The 16,464-nt window shown below is 37.3% G+C and overlaps 1 protein-coding gene across 3 annotated transcripts in view; it reads left to right on the top strand.

Moving 5' to 3' along the window:
- The window catches only part of PKP2 (plakophilin 2), an 87,997-nt gene that overhangs the window by 57,767 nt on the left and 13,766 nt on the right, over nt 1-16,464 (top strand). For all 3 annotated transcript variants that reach the window (XM_081821469.1, XM_081821468.1, XM_081821467.1), the window contains exons 7-9: nt 10,803-10,920; nt 12,018-12,182; nt 13,070-13,243. In XM_081821469.1, the coding sequence (XP_081677595.1) occupies nt 10,803-10,920; nt 12,018-12,182; nt 13,070-13,243 (457 nt within the window). The remainder of the gene's footprint in view (nt 1-10,802; nt 10,921-12,017; nt 12,183-13,069; nt 13,244-16,464) is intronic.

Here is a 16,464-nt window from a genome sequence, read left to right as displayed (position 1 = left end):
TTGGGGCGCTCACCCCCGTGCTCAAGCAATCATTGTCAATGACAAAGTGACTATTGAAGTTATAATTGTATTAAATTAATGCTAATAATTTGGATATTTTATTTTATTTTTGGCTGCTCGGGTAATGTTAGCCCATAACCAAGCATACATGGTTTTCTTTTTTCTTTTTTTTTTTCCTTTTTTGGGTACAGCTGTAAAATATTTGGATATAGGAAATGTGTTATTCTTGCAGCCTTGATATTCAGGGTGGATTGTAAAATATAAATTTTTGTGAGATTTCAAAGATTAAGATTATTTTGATAACATTATTTACAGATTTAAAAGATGTGGTTATCACAAGTCTGTTGAGGGGGAAAACTACTGCATAAAATAACTAACTTGGAATAAATATTTTGCATCAGTAAAAAAAAAACCTGATAGTTAAATAAAAATTTACCAGCACACCACTGGCACTGAATTTCTGTTAGTTAATATTAACACCAAAATGTGGGTAATTAGGGTATAAGCATATTTTTTTCTATACACATCCCTTTTCAAAGAAGAAACAATTCCTTTGTTTTCTTGGAAGGTATTACAAAGCTTCATCATTTTCCTTTTTTTTGAATGGAGAAAACATGCTAAAATGCCCCATTCTTTTTTTTTTTTTTACAAGTTATTTTCATTTACTTAGGGTGAGATGTCTAACAGTATTTGATATTTGATAATTTATTGCAATCAGTAGGATACTCTTTAAGATATTTCAGATTCCAAAAGACTTATGTGACAATCATAGAATTGTAAATTACCAAAAAGCATGAGCTGCCTTCTTTGATTTAACACCCCTCCTACATGCACACTCATTGTGATGAGCCCCTGCTTTTCTATTTAGTATGGGTAACTTCTTAGGAATTGATGTGACATGGCTGTCAAGTCTGTATGTTCCACATCACTGATTGGCACACCTTTGGAAAACCTTTGGATGTGACAAATAAAACCAGTAGTTATTATCAGGAGGAAGTTTGAAATTTCTTTTTTTTATTTTAATTTTTTTATTAACATATAATGTATTATTTGTTTCAGGGGTACAGGTCTGTGATTCATCAGTCTTACACAATTCACAGCGCTCACCATAGTACATACACTCCCCAGTGTCCATCACCCAGCCACCTCATCCCTCCCACCCCCCCCTCCACTCCAGCAACCCTTAGTTTGTTTCCTGAGATTAAGAGTCTCTTATGGTTTATCTCCCTCTCTGGTTTCGTCTTGTTTCATTTAGGAGGAAGTTTGAAATTTCTACCAAAGATTTATCATTATTTCTCCATTCCTCCATGTTGTTCTTATGGCTTCTTCCCCTTTCTTTCCTTCCTCCCTCCTCCTTTCTTCCCTTGTCTTCCCTTCTCTTCCCTGAGTCTTTGTTCTCTTAAAGAAGAAGGGATGGAAACAACTTAGAGGTCAGAAATTAGAGTGCCTCCAGGGTTCCAGTTGGACTTAGGTGGACAGGTATAAGACCATGGGCAATGGTGGAAGCTGTCAGAGTAGAGAATGGGAAAAATATGCTTTTTCCGAGAGCAGTGAGATTCAGAGTTCTGGAAGACACTTCTGACCAAACACATCTCGGCAGCCTCTGTTAGCAGTCTCCTTCTTCATTCTTGAAGAAATTGACAGTGACTCTCTCACAATTATAGAACCATTATCAGAAATTTGCAAAAGGAAACTAGTCCAGCTTTCTTGGTTTTACCATTTGGTCTGTCTTTCCTCTTCCTCTTATCTAACACTGTATTTGTTCCTTGAATGCCTGCTATATTCAAAGCACAGTTTAAATTTCTGAAATTTCCAAGGGGAATGGGACCTACCTTTGCCCTAGAGGAACTCCAGGTTTAGTGGGAAAGACAGGCACCTGGAGGGAATCACAATCCATTTGATAAGAAGTGTAAAAGGTATGAAAGACTGTTCCGGAGGCATTGAGTTGCCTAACTGATGTTGCCTGAGGGTTGGGAAGAGTTAACTGGAGAGTCATATTTAAGGAACTGTTGAAGGATGAGTAGGTGTTTGAATGTCCCTCTCTATCTTCAGCTCTTCATTCTATTACTGGCTCACCTCTATCATTATTCAATATAGTCATAATGAGAAATGCATATAAAATTGGCACCTTCATCTTATCGCCATAATTGAAGGCCACCCTAGAATTTTGCTACTTTGTTTAGGATGATTTTTCTTATTCTTGTATTTTGTGCCTATAGATGCCAGTTAAAGAAGAAAAGCAATTGGTAATACATTTCTCTTGCAAGTTACTTAAATTTCATTTTTCCCCCACATGTGATGGTGTAGTAAATGTGTTTTGATGAATATATAACATATGTACTAAAATTTACAACTGTCTTAAAAGAAACTTCCATTGTCACCACTATAAATCTAACTGCGGTGGATTTGAGTGATCTGATAAAGCAAACTACCTTTAGAGAGAAAAGGTGTAACTATTAATCATGTTCCTAATTAGCCACAGGGTTAAGAGTAATGTCACAGGGTGGGAGAGGGGGTCTTGAGTATCAGTATACCCACTCTCTGGAAAAAGAGTGTCTCCATGTAGAATTTTAATATATTCAAATACTTCTATCTTGTCCAATACATATGTACATATATATATATACATATATTATATATATATATAATGTTACTAAATCTAATTTTTTTATACATATCTGGATATCAAACTTCAGAAGTTTCCTGAGTCTGCATTCCTTAATTGTATATTTTCGTTCTATTTACTTGTGGTCATCCCTTGTTCTGAATACTTATGACAGAAGAGGATTTATTTGGTTTAACCATACACATAATGCCAGATGATTATTTAAATAATTAAAAATTCAATAATTAAGATACTTAGTTAAATGAGGGTCTAATAATTTCCCTGAGTATCAAATAATTTTTTGTCAGACTGTAGATCCAAAGCAGGCCAGAACTACATTTTAAAACTGTAATCTAAATGTAGTTCTTTATTCCTGGAAAATAATTTATATAAAACTAAAAGAATGTTAATTAAAATAGTGTAAACAATAACAAAACCCAATAGAAGTATTCACATAATTCAACCTAAAGAGTGATTTTTCCAGAAATATAAAGACAGTTGGATCATCAACTTCAAACATAGTTATTTAGTTAATTATTTAAAGTCTTCATTTGATATGTAAACATAAGCAATATGAAGTCAGTTGTTGAAGAGGAAAATTTTTTCTCTACCCTTCAGAGTTCCTCTGGCTGGTTTAATAATCAAATTGACTTAGATTAGCAGGAGAAAGTCTAACAAAAGCTTAATAACATGTATACCTCCTGTAAACATGGGAGAAACCAGGAAAAGTGAGTAACTCCCCAAAATAACTAAAGCCATCACCTTTTTTTTTTTTTTTTAATTTATTTATTTATTTGAGAGAGAGAAAGCACAAGCAGAGGGAGGGACAGAGGGAGAGGGAGAAGCAGACTCCCCAGTGAGCAGGGAGCCTGCCTCAGGGCTGGATCCCAGGACCCGGGATCATGACCAAAGGCAGAAGCTTAACAGACTGAGCCACCCAAGCACTCCAAGCCATCACCTTAAATATCATCTTCAGCTGAAGACAAAGATGTTTGGGTGGGGAGTCAGTTAAAGGAGGGTACCAGGCAAAGCACAGTAAACAAGAATAAGGCTGTTATGCAGTTTTATTATTTTTTTAATTTTTTTTTAAAGATTTTATTTATTTATTTTGACACAGAGAGAGAGAGAGAGACAGCGAGAGAGGGAACACAAGCAGGGGGAGTGGGAGAGGGAGAAGCAGGCTTCCCGCTGAGCAAGGAGCCCGATGCGGGGCTCAATCCCAGGACTATGGGATCATGACCTGAGCCGAAGCCAGATGCTTAACAACTGAGCCACCCAGGCACCCCTGTTATGCAGTTTTAAATCCATGCTTTCTCCTTTGATAAATTTCTAGAGATTTAGTCTTTCCTCTCCTGATATAGCAGAGGGATACCCTTACAAATGGAGATTTCCCTTACAAATTGTAAGGGAATATAAATGTCTCTTGCAATGTAAGTAATGTAAATGTCTCTTACAAAAGGGTAACTTCCACTTGGTTTGCTGAACTTCTCCTGTGTTTGCTATTTCTTAAAAATAACCAGCTTAAAATAACATGTTAAAGAGGCATATCTTGGGGTGGCAAAATTTGTTCCCCCTACACCATAAATAATGGAATTGGCAATATTTCTAGCAATGTTAAACTATCAGTCATAATTGCATTTCATATGTTGTGTATTTTAGATATTGTGGGGGCCAAGGATAGGCCACGCTATAAGATGAGCCACTTTGACATGAAGATTATTTTGAGCTGAAGGCAATCAAGACCCTGTGTGCTCAAGAGAAATTTTTGCCCCTTCGTTAACTACATAGAAAACTCTAAATTGGGGGGTCTTTCCCAGAATAAGGTTTATTAGCTGAGATAAATTTTATCTGAGTGTCCTATCTGTATGGCAGGACAAACATCTAATTACCAAACATTTACTCTTCTTTTCACCTTGTGAATTGCATTCCTTTCTTCTGAAGTGCCAGACCCCTACCCTTCTATCCTTAGTTTAGAATAACATGTATACCTCATTTTGCCTGTCTTTAGAATTTCTATGACTGTGTGGACTCTCTGTACATACGCTATTTGATTTTCTCCTCTTAATCTTGTCAATTTGATTTTTAGTCCAGCTAGATAGAAGGACTTCAACGGGGACAGGAATTCTTGATCCCTAATAAAATACAAACACATGTTTAGTTTAATGAATTAAAGTATTTTGTAAATTTCTCTTCAAGTAAATTTAAAAGATGTACGTGGTATTTAAATGGATATATAAAATCTTGATTTAAAAAAAATGATTGTTTATAAGCGAAATCTCAGGGGTTTTAGGTCACCTGTTTGAAATCTCTCAACAGTAATTAAGTTAGTAAAGCAAACAAATCAAACATCAAACCAAGCAAATCCAGCTATGCTTACCTGATCACCCCACCCCTCTCTGATCTTCCTGAACCCAGTGTTAAGAGTTTAGGTCGCATTGGAATTGTCAAACAGCACAGCTACAAACCTTGCAAATGTCTCAGTTCTTCAAACTAAATTTTCTACTATCCTATTCATGCCTTTAGCAGATAGACTCAGATTAGGAGTTTACTTCTCAGTAATTATATGACATATCTCTTTGCCAAAGAAACTCTTTACTCTTATCAATCAACGCATAAATATTGACTACCTGCTTTGGGCTCAGCCCTGGGATAATTATTAAGGATACATGAATAGGACTAATATGGAGGAAGAAAAATCAATGAAGGTAACAGAAGGATAATTTTTATTATATCAAGAGGACTGTATTTGCTTGTCTTTCTGTATCAGTCAGTATGTGACATGGGTCCTGAACAAAAATTCCCAAGAATGACTTTGTCAGAGATTTTTAAAAGCATCCTATGTTTGTTTGTTGAGGTACAATTGACACATTAGTTTCATTACAACATAATGATTTGATATCTGTAGACATTGTGAAATGATCACCACAGTTAATCTAGTTAACATCTGTCACCTTACGTAGTTAACAAAGATTTTTTTTCTTGTGTGAGACCTTTTAAGATTTACTCTCTTAGCATCCTCATGTTTAAAAAAAAATCTGTGTATAACTTAATTTGGAAGTAGTTTATTATTAACTGTATTTTACATCACTGAAAATCTTTTTCTAAAAATACTTGATTATCATCATAGAACTATTAAAAATTTTGTAATTCATCATGATAAAAAAAATGAGCAGGTTGGTATATTTGAATAAAGCAGCTGATGACTTTGTTGCTATCCTATGATTAAAATCTGTGCCTGTATTGGAGGTGCAGACCATCTGAGCATCATATGATTTTACTCTAAGTCTTAAGCATCTTCATCAATCGTTGTCTGGCATTTGAGAAATCTCCTTTAGGTGTCAAGAATGTCTATTCAAGTTCCAGTGGCTCCCAGGCATATTACAAAAATTAGTTCGCTGTTTATAATTGATTTGAAATGGAATTTGGCATTCTACCTTGAACAGCCAGCTAAATCCAAAGGAAGTGACTGTTACCTACCAACCAGATGATTGCTGGCTACATTGATTATTCAGAATACTTTTAGAAGATCCGAAAAATACAGGAAAGCAAAACCAAAGGATTTTTAAGGATAGATTTTCTCTTCCTCTGCCTTCTGGTTTCTTGATGTGTAATAGATGCTGACATATCTTTGTTCGGTTAATGTTCCTTTATCCTGGAAGGAACAAGACATGTACGTGGGAGAGCTTTGTTCTACCTCCCAATGATGCTTCTGTTTGCAGACCAAACAGTTGACTTTGACTGATATCTGCAGATACCTTCAGGAACTGATGTTGACTTTAGGGTAACAGACAATCCCTTTTCTTGGCAAAGAGTTTTTGTCCCTCTGCCAGTTCAAATGAGGCTCCCCTTTTGTTCTGGGCAATAACAAGCTGCTTCTGCTGCTTTCTCTGGGTTACTCACAGACAAGGCCCAACTGTTTGATATATATCAGCTGAGAGATAAACAAAAGCCCAGCCCTAAATCTCAAATAACAAGAGGAAGAAGGACGCCTCCTTATCCACCAATCTCTTTATCAAGTGCCCGTTGGGTCTTAGAATGGACTCCAAGCACTTAGTGGACTGGGGCCTTATTGCACAGTTTACGATACATGATATTAGAAATCCTATAGTTGTTGGTGAACGTGAATATGTACCTACGATATTTGTAAAACCATCAAGGTGATCACTCTTTCAGTATGCTAGCTAGACCTTGAAGACTGGCCCCATAGGCAGTAGGTCTTGTATGTGACACACACGTAACCTGTGTGTTAGGAGGAAACTACACCTATTATTAGTAGGTATTGCCCCATTAAAAAAAAAAAATCTCTGCCTCTTAGAATTACTTGTTGGTGAAGTGTCTTGAAAAGACTCACTTTAACCATATTATTATGTTGTCTGCCATTCTCAGATCTGGTAAGTAATTGTAGTCTTTTTTTTTTTTTAATTATTTTTTAATTCCGGTATAGTTAACATACAGTGTTCATTTCCCCACGCTAGCTGACCATACACCACACACCGAGCTTTGGACATTCTGTGTTGTGACAAACTTCCTGTCGGTGCTGGCCAACTAGCTGTAACAGCCTGCACGCAGCCGCACACACATAACTTTTTATGGACGGGCCAGTAAAAAGCCTACTAGAAGCAGGGAATTCTGATTTTAAACAAGAGTCACAGGTCAGGATTCCAAATGAAATTTTAGCATGCCCCAATTTGGAGAATTTTGTGAAAATTACAGATAACAGTATTTGTGAAGTGCCTACTGCAATGTCTATCACACACACTGAGTTGCGGTTGTCTTTATCATTTGACATTGTCCATTTTTTGGTTTGCCCTATGAATTTAAGGTTTAGTCACCCTGTCATTAATCTAACAAAGACATACCATTCTTTCAATTCTAGCAAAGTCCTGAGTGTTTGGTTTTCTTTTGTCCTTTTCGTTATGACACACAGGAATGTGTGAGAAAAGTGGTCCTAGAGACAGTCATCAGTCATTGATTTGCTTTTAGATAAAACACCTGAATCTTCCTAAATCTGTAAAGTTTTGTTCAGAGACATGCAGAGGTTCAGATTCTGTTTTTTTCCGCCACGCTTAACAAGTCCTATTACCAGAAAAATTCTTCCTCATATCAAGCATAAGTAACTGATCAAGCTAGTGTTCCCCCTATTCTGGCTCAGGGAAGATGAAGAGCTCCAAAACAATCCTGCCTTTGTGGGAAGAGTTTATATTCCCCACTTCTCCCACCAGCCTCCAACCCCCCAGTCCAAGGATCTGGTTTTTAAATTTCAGTGTACAACAGCATACATATTTTGGTTTCCTGGAAGTTGCCCACATATTTACTCAGCCTTTGTCCAGATTATACCAGGGGAAGTAAAACCATCATCTAATTGAGTTAAAATCATAGACACTAAATTAAACATTTCTAATATATTCATTGGTAACTCTGATAATCAATTTTTATTGAGTAGTGTGTATGCTCATTCTTTTTTACTTTTCAATAAGATAATTGTTTCCATATATCGATATTTGATACTGTTTCATTTATAACTGTGGGATATTTTTCATATTAAACCTCTTTTGGGCTACATAGAGGAAGTAGTTATAAATAAATATTTCTCAGGGTTTGGTAGATACATTGTAAAAGCTTCCATTCTGCCTAAGATTAGCCATGGTAATTCTCTGATTTCCACAAACTTAAGTACTAGCTGTTGAAAAAAATGTTTTAGTCCCTTAAGATAGATATATCACTTTCATAATTACTGCTTATTTTCAGAGTGGTACAATAACAAATTCCTTTCTGACTAGTGACTTCTATTCATGGATGTAGTGCTATAAAATAATCCACCCTTATCATTCATATTTCTGGGCAGTTGAGTAAGGTAGGAACTATTTTTGATATGCAGGAGCAAATACTGAAGCAGTGGGGTTACACTTTCTGTCAACAAAGATGTCGAGTGCCAGAAAACCCTGATAAGTCCCATTTTAAGCACGTAGAGTCTGGATAATACCAAACTACGAGACAAGAGTCCGTGCATGTGAACTGGCAGTCCCACCAAAGCGAATTACCATTCGTACCCAAAATAAACACCCTGAAGTTTAACAAAGCTAGGTCATCCATCTGCAAGGTATGTGGCAGCTTTAGCTAGTCAGAAACCTTTTGATTTGTCAAAGCAATTTTAAACTACTGCCATTTCTCCAAGCCAGAGGTTGAAAAGGTCAAGGGGAAACTTTAAAAGATGTGATAACGCTGTCTTGGAGTTGGGGGACATCTGGTATTTGCTAAGCAAATGACAGAGTGAATGAATGTTGATGAGGTGTGCTCTATTCTGGAGCCGCCCCTGAGAACAGAATAAAGAGCAGCTCTCCTATTCTGACTTGACCACTACTATGCTGTCACTGGGAAAAGTAACTTTTAAATTCTTTGGACCTCCGTTTCTCCATGTGTAAAAGAAGATGACTGGAGGGCGCCTGGTTGGCTCAGTTGGTTAAGCGACTGCCTTCGGCTCAGGTCATGATCCTGGAGTCCCGGGATCGAGTCCCGCATCGGGCTCCCTGCTCAGCAGGGAGTCTGCTTCTCCCTCTGACCCTCCCCCCTCTCATGCTCTCTGTCTCTCATTCTCTCTCTCTCAAATAAATAAATAAAATCTTTAAAAAAAAAAAAAAAAGAAGATGACTGGAAAAGATGCTTTTTCAGTTTCTGTCAGGCTTCTTCAGAGAATAGATACAGGATCTTGGTTCAAATGATCATTTCTTGAGAAAAAAAGCTATAGTAAAAATGGTTCAGTTTAGTTTATAAACCCATGCATTATCTTTTGTTAATGGACAAAGTGTCAGTTTTTTAGGTACAGTAAAAATTGAGGTAAATCTTTAATTGGAATAGTCGAATGAAAACCAAAGTCACAAAGGATTTTCTTAAAATTAAAAATTCATTGTATCAGCCCAACAACCATTAAATTTTTGTATATCCTTAGTTTAAATATATTAGTCTCATCTCAACTATTAGGTTGAATCATGAAATTACATTTCTGTGGGTTAAAAACAGTCTTGTATCATCAAGTTCATCCTATGGATGTGATTTTCATGGGAAGCAGGGTACAATGCTGTGTGTTCCTTTCTTGTTCCCATTAGTTCTTGATACCATGCTGGGTACATTTGTTCTCTGATATAGTATGTATTGAAAGCAGTATTTTGGGGCAGAAAGCCTTTTTGAAATCACTTAATGCAATATATTGTTTTACAGATGAAGAAAATAAGACCCAAAAAGTTCTCAGAATTGTAGTTCTTTTGATGTTCAGTCTGACAGAGACGTTATAAACAAAAACTTTTGAATATACTTTGAATACTCTACCTACCAGTAAAAAAAAAAACAAAAACAAAAAACCGGTCTGATAAATTTTATAGGAATAGTTCTTAGCAATTAAGATTCTGAATTTGAAATTTGATCCCCAAATAAATTACCTTGCTGGATTTGATAAGTTTCAATTCTCTATAGGGAAGCTACCTCCACTTGTAGATGTAGGTACTGTTTATAGAAAGGTGTCATGGCCTAGCAAAATTAGAAATAGATTAAGTGCAAAGATATTTATAGGTCATGCTTTTGACTTAGGTCTTAACACACTGTGGAACTTTGCATTCTTGTCACATCTCTCTGCCATTTTAATTATAAAATCATCACATTTTAGAATATCTGGTTTGATATTTGTCAATAATTATTTACACTGAAAGCTACAAAACCCCAAAATAGTAGAGTCCAACATCATGTCTTTACAAATGAGGAAACTGAGGCCCAGAGAATTTAAGTCACTTTAACTTACATAGAGTTAAGACACAGAATAGGTTGGCACTTGGACATCTAGTATACTGCTACGTCAAATGATCCATTTGTTCTTTTAGGTGCAGAGTGTTTGCTTCATATGTACCCTCTCAGAAACAGATTGCAGATTAAGTAAATGATGCTGTGCCCTTGGTGCTTGAAGTGAAGTAGACAGAAAGCTTTTACTGACCCGATGACATGTTATAGGAATATAGTTAGAGGTTGTGTCCAGATTTGATGACCATCAGGCAATTGATAATGAACTGACCCCAGGACCTGTCTGCCACTCTTTTACAAATTTGTCAGTTTTCCAAACACTTGGAAGCAGCATCAATCAAATAAAGCTTTGAAACGAAGGCCTATTAGATACACAGCTTAAGTCTTAACGGTTGGTTGTTTTTCCTGATAGAAACATGAGTTCGGCCGGCCCTGATGGGAGGAAAGTGATGAGAAGGTGTGACGGACTGATCGACTCGCTGGTCCATTATGTCAGAGGAACCATCGCAGACTACCAGCCAGATGACAAGGTGATTCGTGGGTTAAATATCTCTTGTTTGAATTACTTACTTTGTCTTACTAAGATGCTTCAGAGGATTCTGGAAGTATTCTGTTTGGGTTTAGTTTTATTCATTAACTCACTTGCTAAGCTTAAAGTTTCCCATCCATGCTTAGAAATATTAAAATCTACCTAGCCCCATTTTTCTGTCTACTTTCCAGACCCCAGTTTACAACTACCTGTTTAACAACTCTATGTAGGTATTTGAAAGGAGCCCAAGAGTTCCGTGTGCAATAATGAACTTAAGTTCATCTCTTCCCTTATTCCCAAACTTGCTCCTTCTCTGAATAATCCTTCTTCTTCTTTTTTCTTTTTTTTTTTAAAGATTTTACTTATTTATTTGACAGAGAGAGAGACACAGCGAGAGAGGGAACACAAGCAGGGGGAGCAGGAGAGGGAGAAGCAGGCTCCCCACAGAGCAGGGAGCCCGATGTGGGACTCGATCCCAGGACCCTGGGATCATGACCTGAGCCGAAGGCAGACGCTTAACGCCTGAGCCATCCAGGCGCCCCTGAATAATCCTTCTTAATAATTATCCCCACCCACCAAATGAAAGTAGAAATGTGCATGATCTCTGGCTGCCTGCTTGCCTTCGCTCACACCCTGTGTCCCTCAGGCAGCAAACCATGTGCGTGCCACCTCGGAAACACCCTTCAGCTGGCGCGCTCCTCCTCCCTCATGCCGTGACTGCTGCCCTGGTTTGTGCATCTTTCATACTTACCATGCAATAGCTTCCTAACGGGTCCTGCAAACAGTTCTTCTGTTTTCCAGCTCCATGTGGCTACCAAATTACGTATCATAAAATATAGAATCGTCTGAACACACTCTTCAAAGTAAACCAGAAAGGCTCTCCAGTGGTTTAAGAAATCCAGCCTCTACTTCTTAGCATTGTGCTCGTGACCATTCATGATCTAGCCACACTCATTCCACTCCCCCAGACACCGTCCAAGCACACCCCACCGCATCTACTAAACTGTGTAAGACCGAAAGCATAGCACGTCCTGTGGTAGCACACTGCAGAGGGACGTCTGTATGTCTATGATCAGTATTCATCTCCTGTTTTCTCAGGCCACAGAGAACTGTGTGTGCATTCTTCATAACCTCTCCTACCAGCTGGAGGCAGAGCTCCCAGATAGATATTCCCAGAGTATCTATATTCAAAACCAGACGATCCAGACTGACAACAACAAAAGTATTGGGTGTTTTGGCAGTCGAAGCAGGAAAATAAAAGAGGTATGTTGGAAGGACTTTGAAAGAAAAAGTGTGTATGTGTGTATCTCTGAGTACTTAGTGTATGTCGGGCACTATTTTAAGTTGTTTTAATCCTTACATCAACCTTACGAGGTGTGTATTATTAATATCCTCATTTATTGACGAGGAAACGGAAGTACAGAATGGCTAATTTCCCCCCCCCCAAAATCCAGGAAATTATAAGAGGGGGTGGAATTCAATCCCAGGTCGTCTGGCTACAGATTTGCATTGTTAACCACTGTACCCACTGCTGTATGCTTTATAAGTTAGGAAATAAGCTTAATACAGCGTAGCCAGTGGTGTATAGACTGTGTAAAGTTAAAAGCAACGCTGATGTTTAGCTCTGGGTATCCTAAAAGTACATCCATACGAAGGAATACTGTCCCTACTGGCGTTTCATGAAAACTGGAAGAATATAACCCCTCCTGTTCCTCAGACTATCGTGGTACGTATTTGTGAACTTGGAGAGCAACTGGTAAATTTAGAATCCTGATGTTATCCCAGACAACTTCACAAGACTGAGGGAAGAGGCCTGTTTTTCTTATCTCCACAGTGGTTGTGACTAATTTAGCTTTTAGCTTAACAGCAGCCTGAAAACTATTCTAGAATAGCCTATGCTTCATTCTCGAGTTTTCTCTCACTATGAAATATAAAGTTGGGGTGTTGTTAAGGAGAAATAGACATTATGAGCTAAATGTTAACTGCTTGGAAATCATATTTGCTTTTTCATTTCCATATCAGGGGCTTGTTATTAGGCAAATTGTCAGTCTCTCTAGACTAAATGGTTTTTCTGGTCCCTTAGTTTGGGTGTGGAATTCTAGAAATCACTGGAAGGCATTAATTCTGGATTTCACTGTGTACGTGGTTAGCAATATCAGGACATGCCGATGCCGGAAGAAAAGAGCAACCCGAAGGGTGTGGAATGGCTATGGCATTCCATCGTGATACGGATGTATTTGTCCTTGATTGCCAAGAGTGTCCGAAACTACACTCAGGAAGCATCTTTGGGAGCTTTGCAGAATCTCACTGCAGGAAGTGGACCAGTGAGTATCACCCCTGTTCTTCTGCTTTATAAAAATAATGACATTGTGGGACATACCTACATTAGGTTCAGAAATGAGACAGTGAAGTAAGGGAAAAGTTTTTTCTCTTCAGTCAAGACAGTTCTCAGTAATTGCCAGCAAGAGGTCCAGCTTTCTAGGACTTTCAGCCTCAGTTTCTGCAGAGCCAAGTTAGGCTGTGAGTGAAAGGCTCCTAGATATTTATATTAGAGCTCTTTCAGTTATAAGTCTCAGAATCCTACCTAAACTGGCCTGGGCAAAAAAGAGGAATATCTTGGCCCATTTAACTGGAAAGTCAAGGTGAGTCTTCTTTCTGTCATGGTAGGTAGGTGTCCTAGCAGTTGTAATTATAACTCTATCTCTGGGTTCCCTCTTCCCCTTTTTTATTCTCAAAGGCTCTTCTCATATGATAACAAAGGTCACCAATGATTTCAGACTTACATTTTATCTACCCAATGTCCCCACAGAAAAGAAACTACTATTTACTGAATAGCTCCATTTGGAACTCAAGAAATGAGTCTCACTTGCCCATATCTGAACCTGTGGCTAGGAGCCTGTTGATGTTCTGACTGGCCAGGTCTGGGGGATATGCCCACCTGTGAATTTCAAGGGCATGGGTTTGAACAGGCAGGGTCATTGCCACTGGGACCACATGGACTGAAATGCTAAAGGAGCTGCTCATTAGCAAAAGGAAGAATGAGTGCTGCCCAGGCAAAAACAACAGATGTCCACTGTGTATGGAGTTGGAAAGGACATCTGTGCTTTTACGTCCCAGAAATTCAACTACAAAATAAAGAGCTGCTTCTCTTCCTGATGCACTTACTTTATACCAGCAAAGTCAAAATATATAAAACAGTAAAAGCTTATTCCTCTCCCTATGTATTTTACACCGTACTACACAGTTAGGATTCTATGAATATTTAGTTATTTGAACTAAGCTTATATTCTTTGTCTTGATCATAAAATTATTAGAATAAACACACACAAAGTTGTCCATTATATGTCCAGTTTCCAATTATCCATCCCCATAGAGAAGAGTACTCTTGTAGATAACAAAAATATTATTTATTCTTGAGAAACCATATTCGTTCTTTAATGTGTTTACAAAGAAGCTTGCCCTGTTTTGAACAAAATTGTGAAATAACTAAAACCAGTATTTCTCTTATCTTAGCACTGTGGTTAAGAATATGACCAAACTTAGGGCACCTGGCTGACTCATTCAGTAGATCATGGGACTCTTGATCTTGGAGTTGTAAGTTTGAGCCCCATGTTGGGTGTAGAGATTACTTAAAAATAAAATCTAGGGGTGCCTGAGTGGCCCAGTCATTAAGTGTCTGTCTTAGCTCAGGTCATGATCCCAGAGGCCTGGAATCGAGCCCCGCGTTGGGCTCCCTGCTCAGCGGGAAGCCTGCCTCTCCCTCTCCCACTCCCCCTGCTTGTGTTCCCTCTCTCCCTGTCTCTCTCTCTGTCAAATAAATAAATAAAATCTTTAAAAATATATATAAATAAATAAAATCTTAAAAGTTTTTTTTTTTTATCTCTGATTTTCTGCAAAATTTACTTGTGCACAAAGAGGAGGGAACAAGAAACTACCAGGGAGCCCTGAATGATGCACAGTCATCATACCTTCTCATTTTCCCATGCTAGGTTTCCCAAAACCATTTCTTTCACTTTCCCAAACTACGGAAGCCCTCTTATTAACTCCCAGCCGACTTCAAAGAAAACGTCAGGAATTAACGCGGTGTGCACCTATGTGTGTGCATATCTGAGTTCCCTGTGCTCTGAGTATGTTTCAGTACGAGCTAACCCATTTTTTTTTTTTTTTTAGTACGAGCTAACCCATTAAGCCTGCATTTTAGCCTCTTCCATTCCAAGATCTCTCATGGACTCCAAACAGTCCAGAGATGTTTCCATGTTCCTAAGGATAGAAATATTTATGCCACTTAAGTTCTGAATATGTAGTGTACTACCTAGATCTTAAGTTCCTTTATTCATTTTTTGAGCACCTACTATAGCAGGTACTAACTAGCCTAGTGCTAAGTATGTAGCAGTGAATAAGACAAAATCCCTGTGCTTGGTAATAATCTAACTGGGATAAATACATAAAAAGAAATCTAAGGTACTAGGAGATTCCAAGTCCAAAAGGAGTCCAAGCATTGGAGATATCCTCATAACTGTCCTAATTGTGTCAAGGCATTTAAAATCATACCTAACGTTAAACCAGTCTGGTCCCCTGAAAGGAAACCTACACTGAACTGGTATGAACCTGTACTCAAGTTGTTAGAGTTTAATTTGACTGGAGATTTATAGGAGAAAATCATTAGCACCATGAGACAGTGAAATGTTCTTTTAAGTTACAAGATGCTTTTTATTAAAATTTTGACATATATATCCTTTCTAATTATTACTTTTCCTAATTTTGTTATGCTTAAATTGTATGATAAAAAATACTTGTTCTTAGAATTTCTAAAAAGAATCATTGAATAGGAAAACACGAAAAGCAAAGCATTTAAAATAGTTTCAGAAAACATCCAGTCCATTAACCTTGTGTTCATAACTGAGATAGCGCTGAGCAGTTGATGGCCATGTGCCTGAAATGGCAAAGAACCTAAACTGAAATGAGTAGCTTCCTAAAAGATTGGTTATGTAATTTAAGTATAAAATTATGACAGTAATTTCTAGTCAGTATTAAACTTTATTGGTTTAGATATAGTGGTCATTCTAATAATAAGTAAGGAAAGAGAAAGAATTAATAATATTTACCCATTTAGCAAACTCTGTAAGTACAGAAATCAAAAGATTAAGGTACAAAAAAAGAAAAGATTAAGGTACAGATTTTCTATTAGAAGATAAGTAAGTCCCGAAGATATAATGCACAGCATCGTGACTACACTTAACAATACTGTATTGTATATTTGAAAGTTACTAGGAGAATAAATCTTAAAAGTTCTCATCATAAGAAGAAAAAAGTTGTAATCATGTGCGGTGATGAATATTAACTTATTGTAATTATTTTGCAGTATATAGGTATATCAAATCATTATGTTTTACACCTAAAACTATTACAGTGTTATGTGTCAGTTATGTATCAATAGAAATAAGTTAAACGTCATATAGCCAAAGTTAAAAGTCATTGAAATAAGCACTTTTCAAATTTCTAAAACACTTTATTTTCTTAAAGATTTTATTTATTCATTTGAAAG

This window comes from Leptonychotes weddellii, chromosome 5, assembly GCF_054177405.1.
Source record: "Leptonychotes weddellii isolate Sample4059 chromosome 5, ASM5417740v2, whole genome shotgun sequence".
Lineage (NCBI taxonomy): Eukaryota > Metazoa > Chordata > Mammalia > Carnivora > Phocidae > Leptonychotes > Leptonychotes weddellii.
This window is presented reverse-complemented; position numbering and strand designations above follow the sequence as displayed.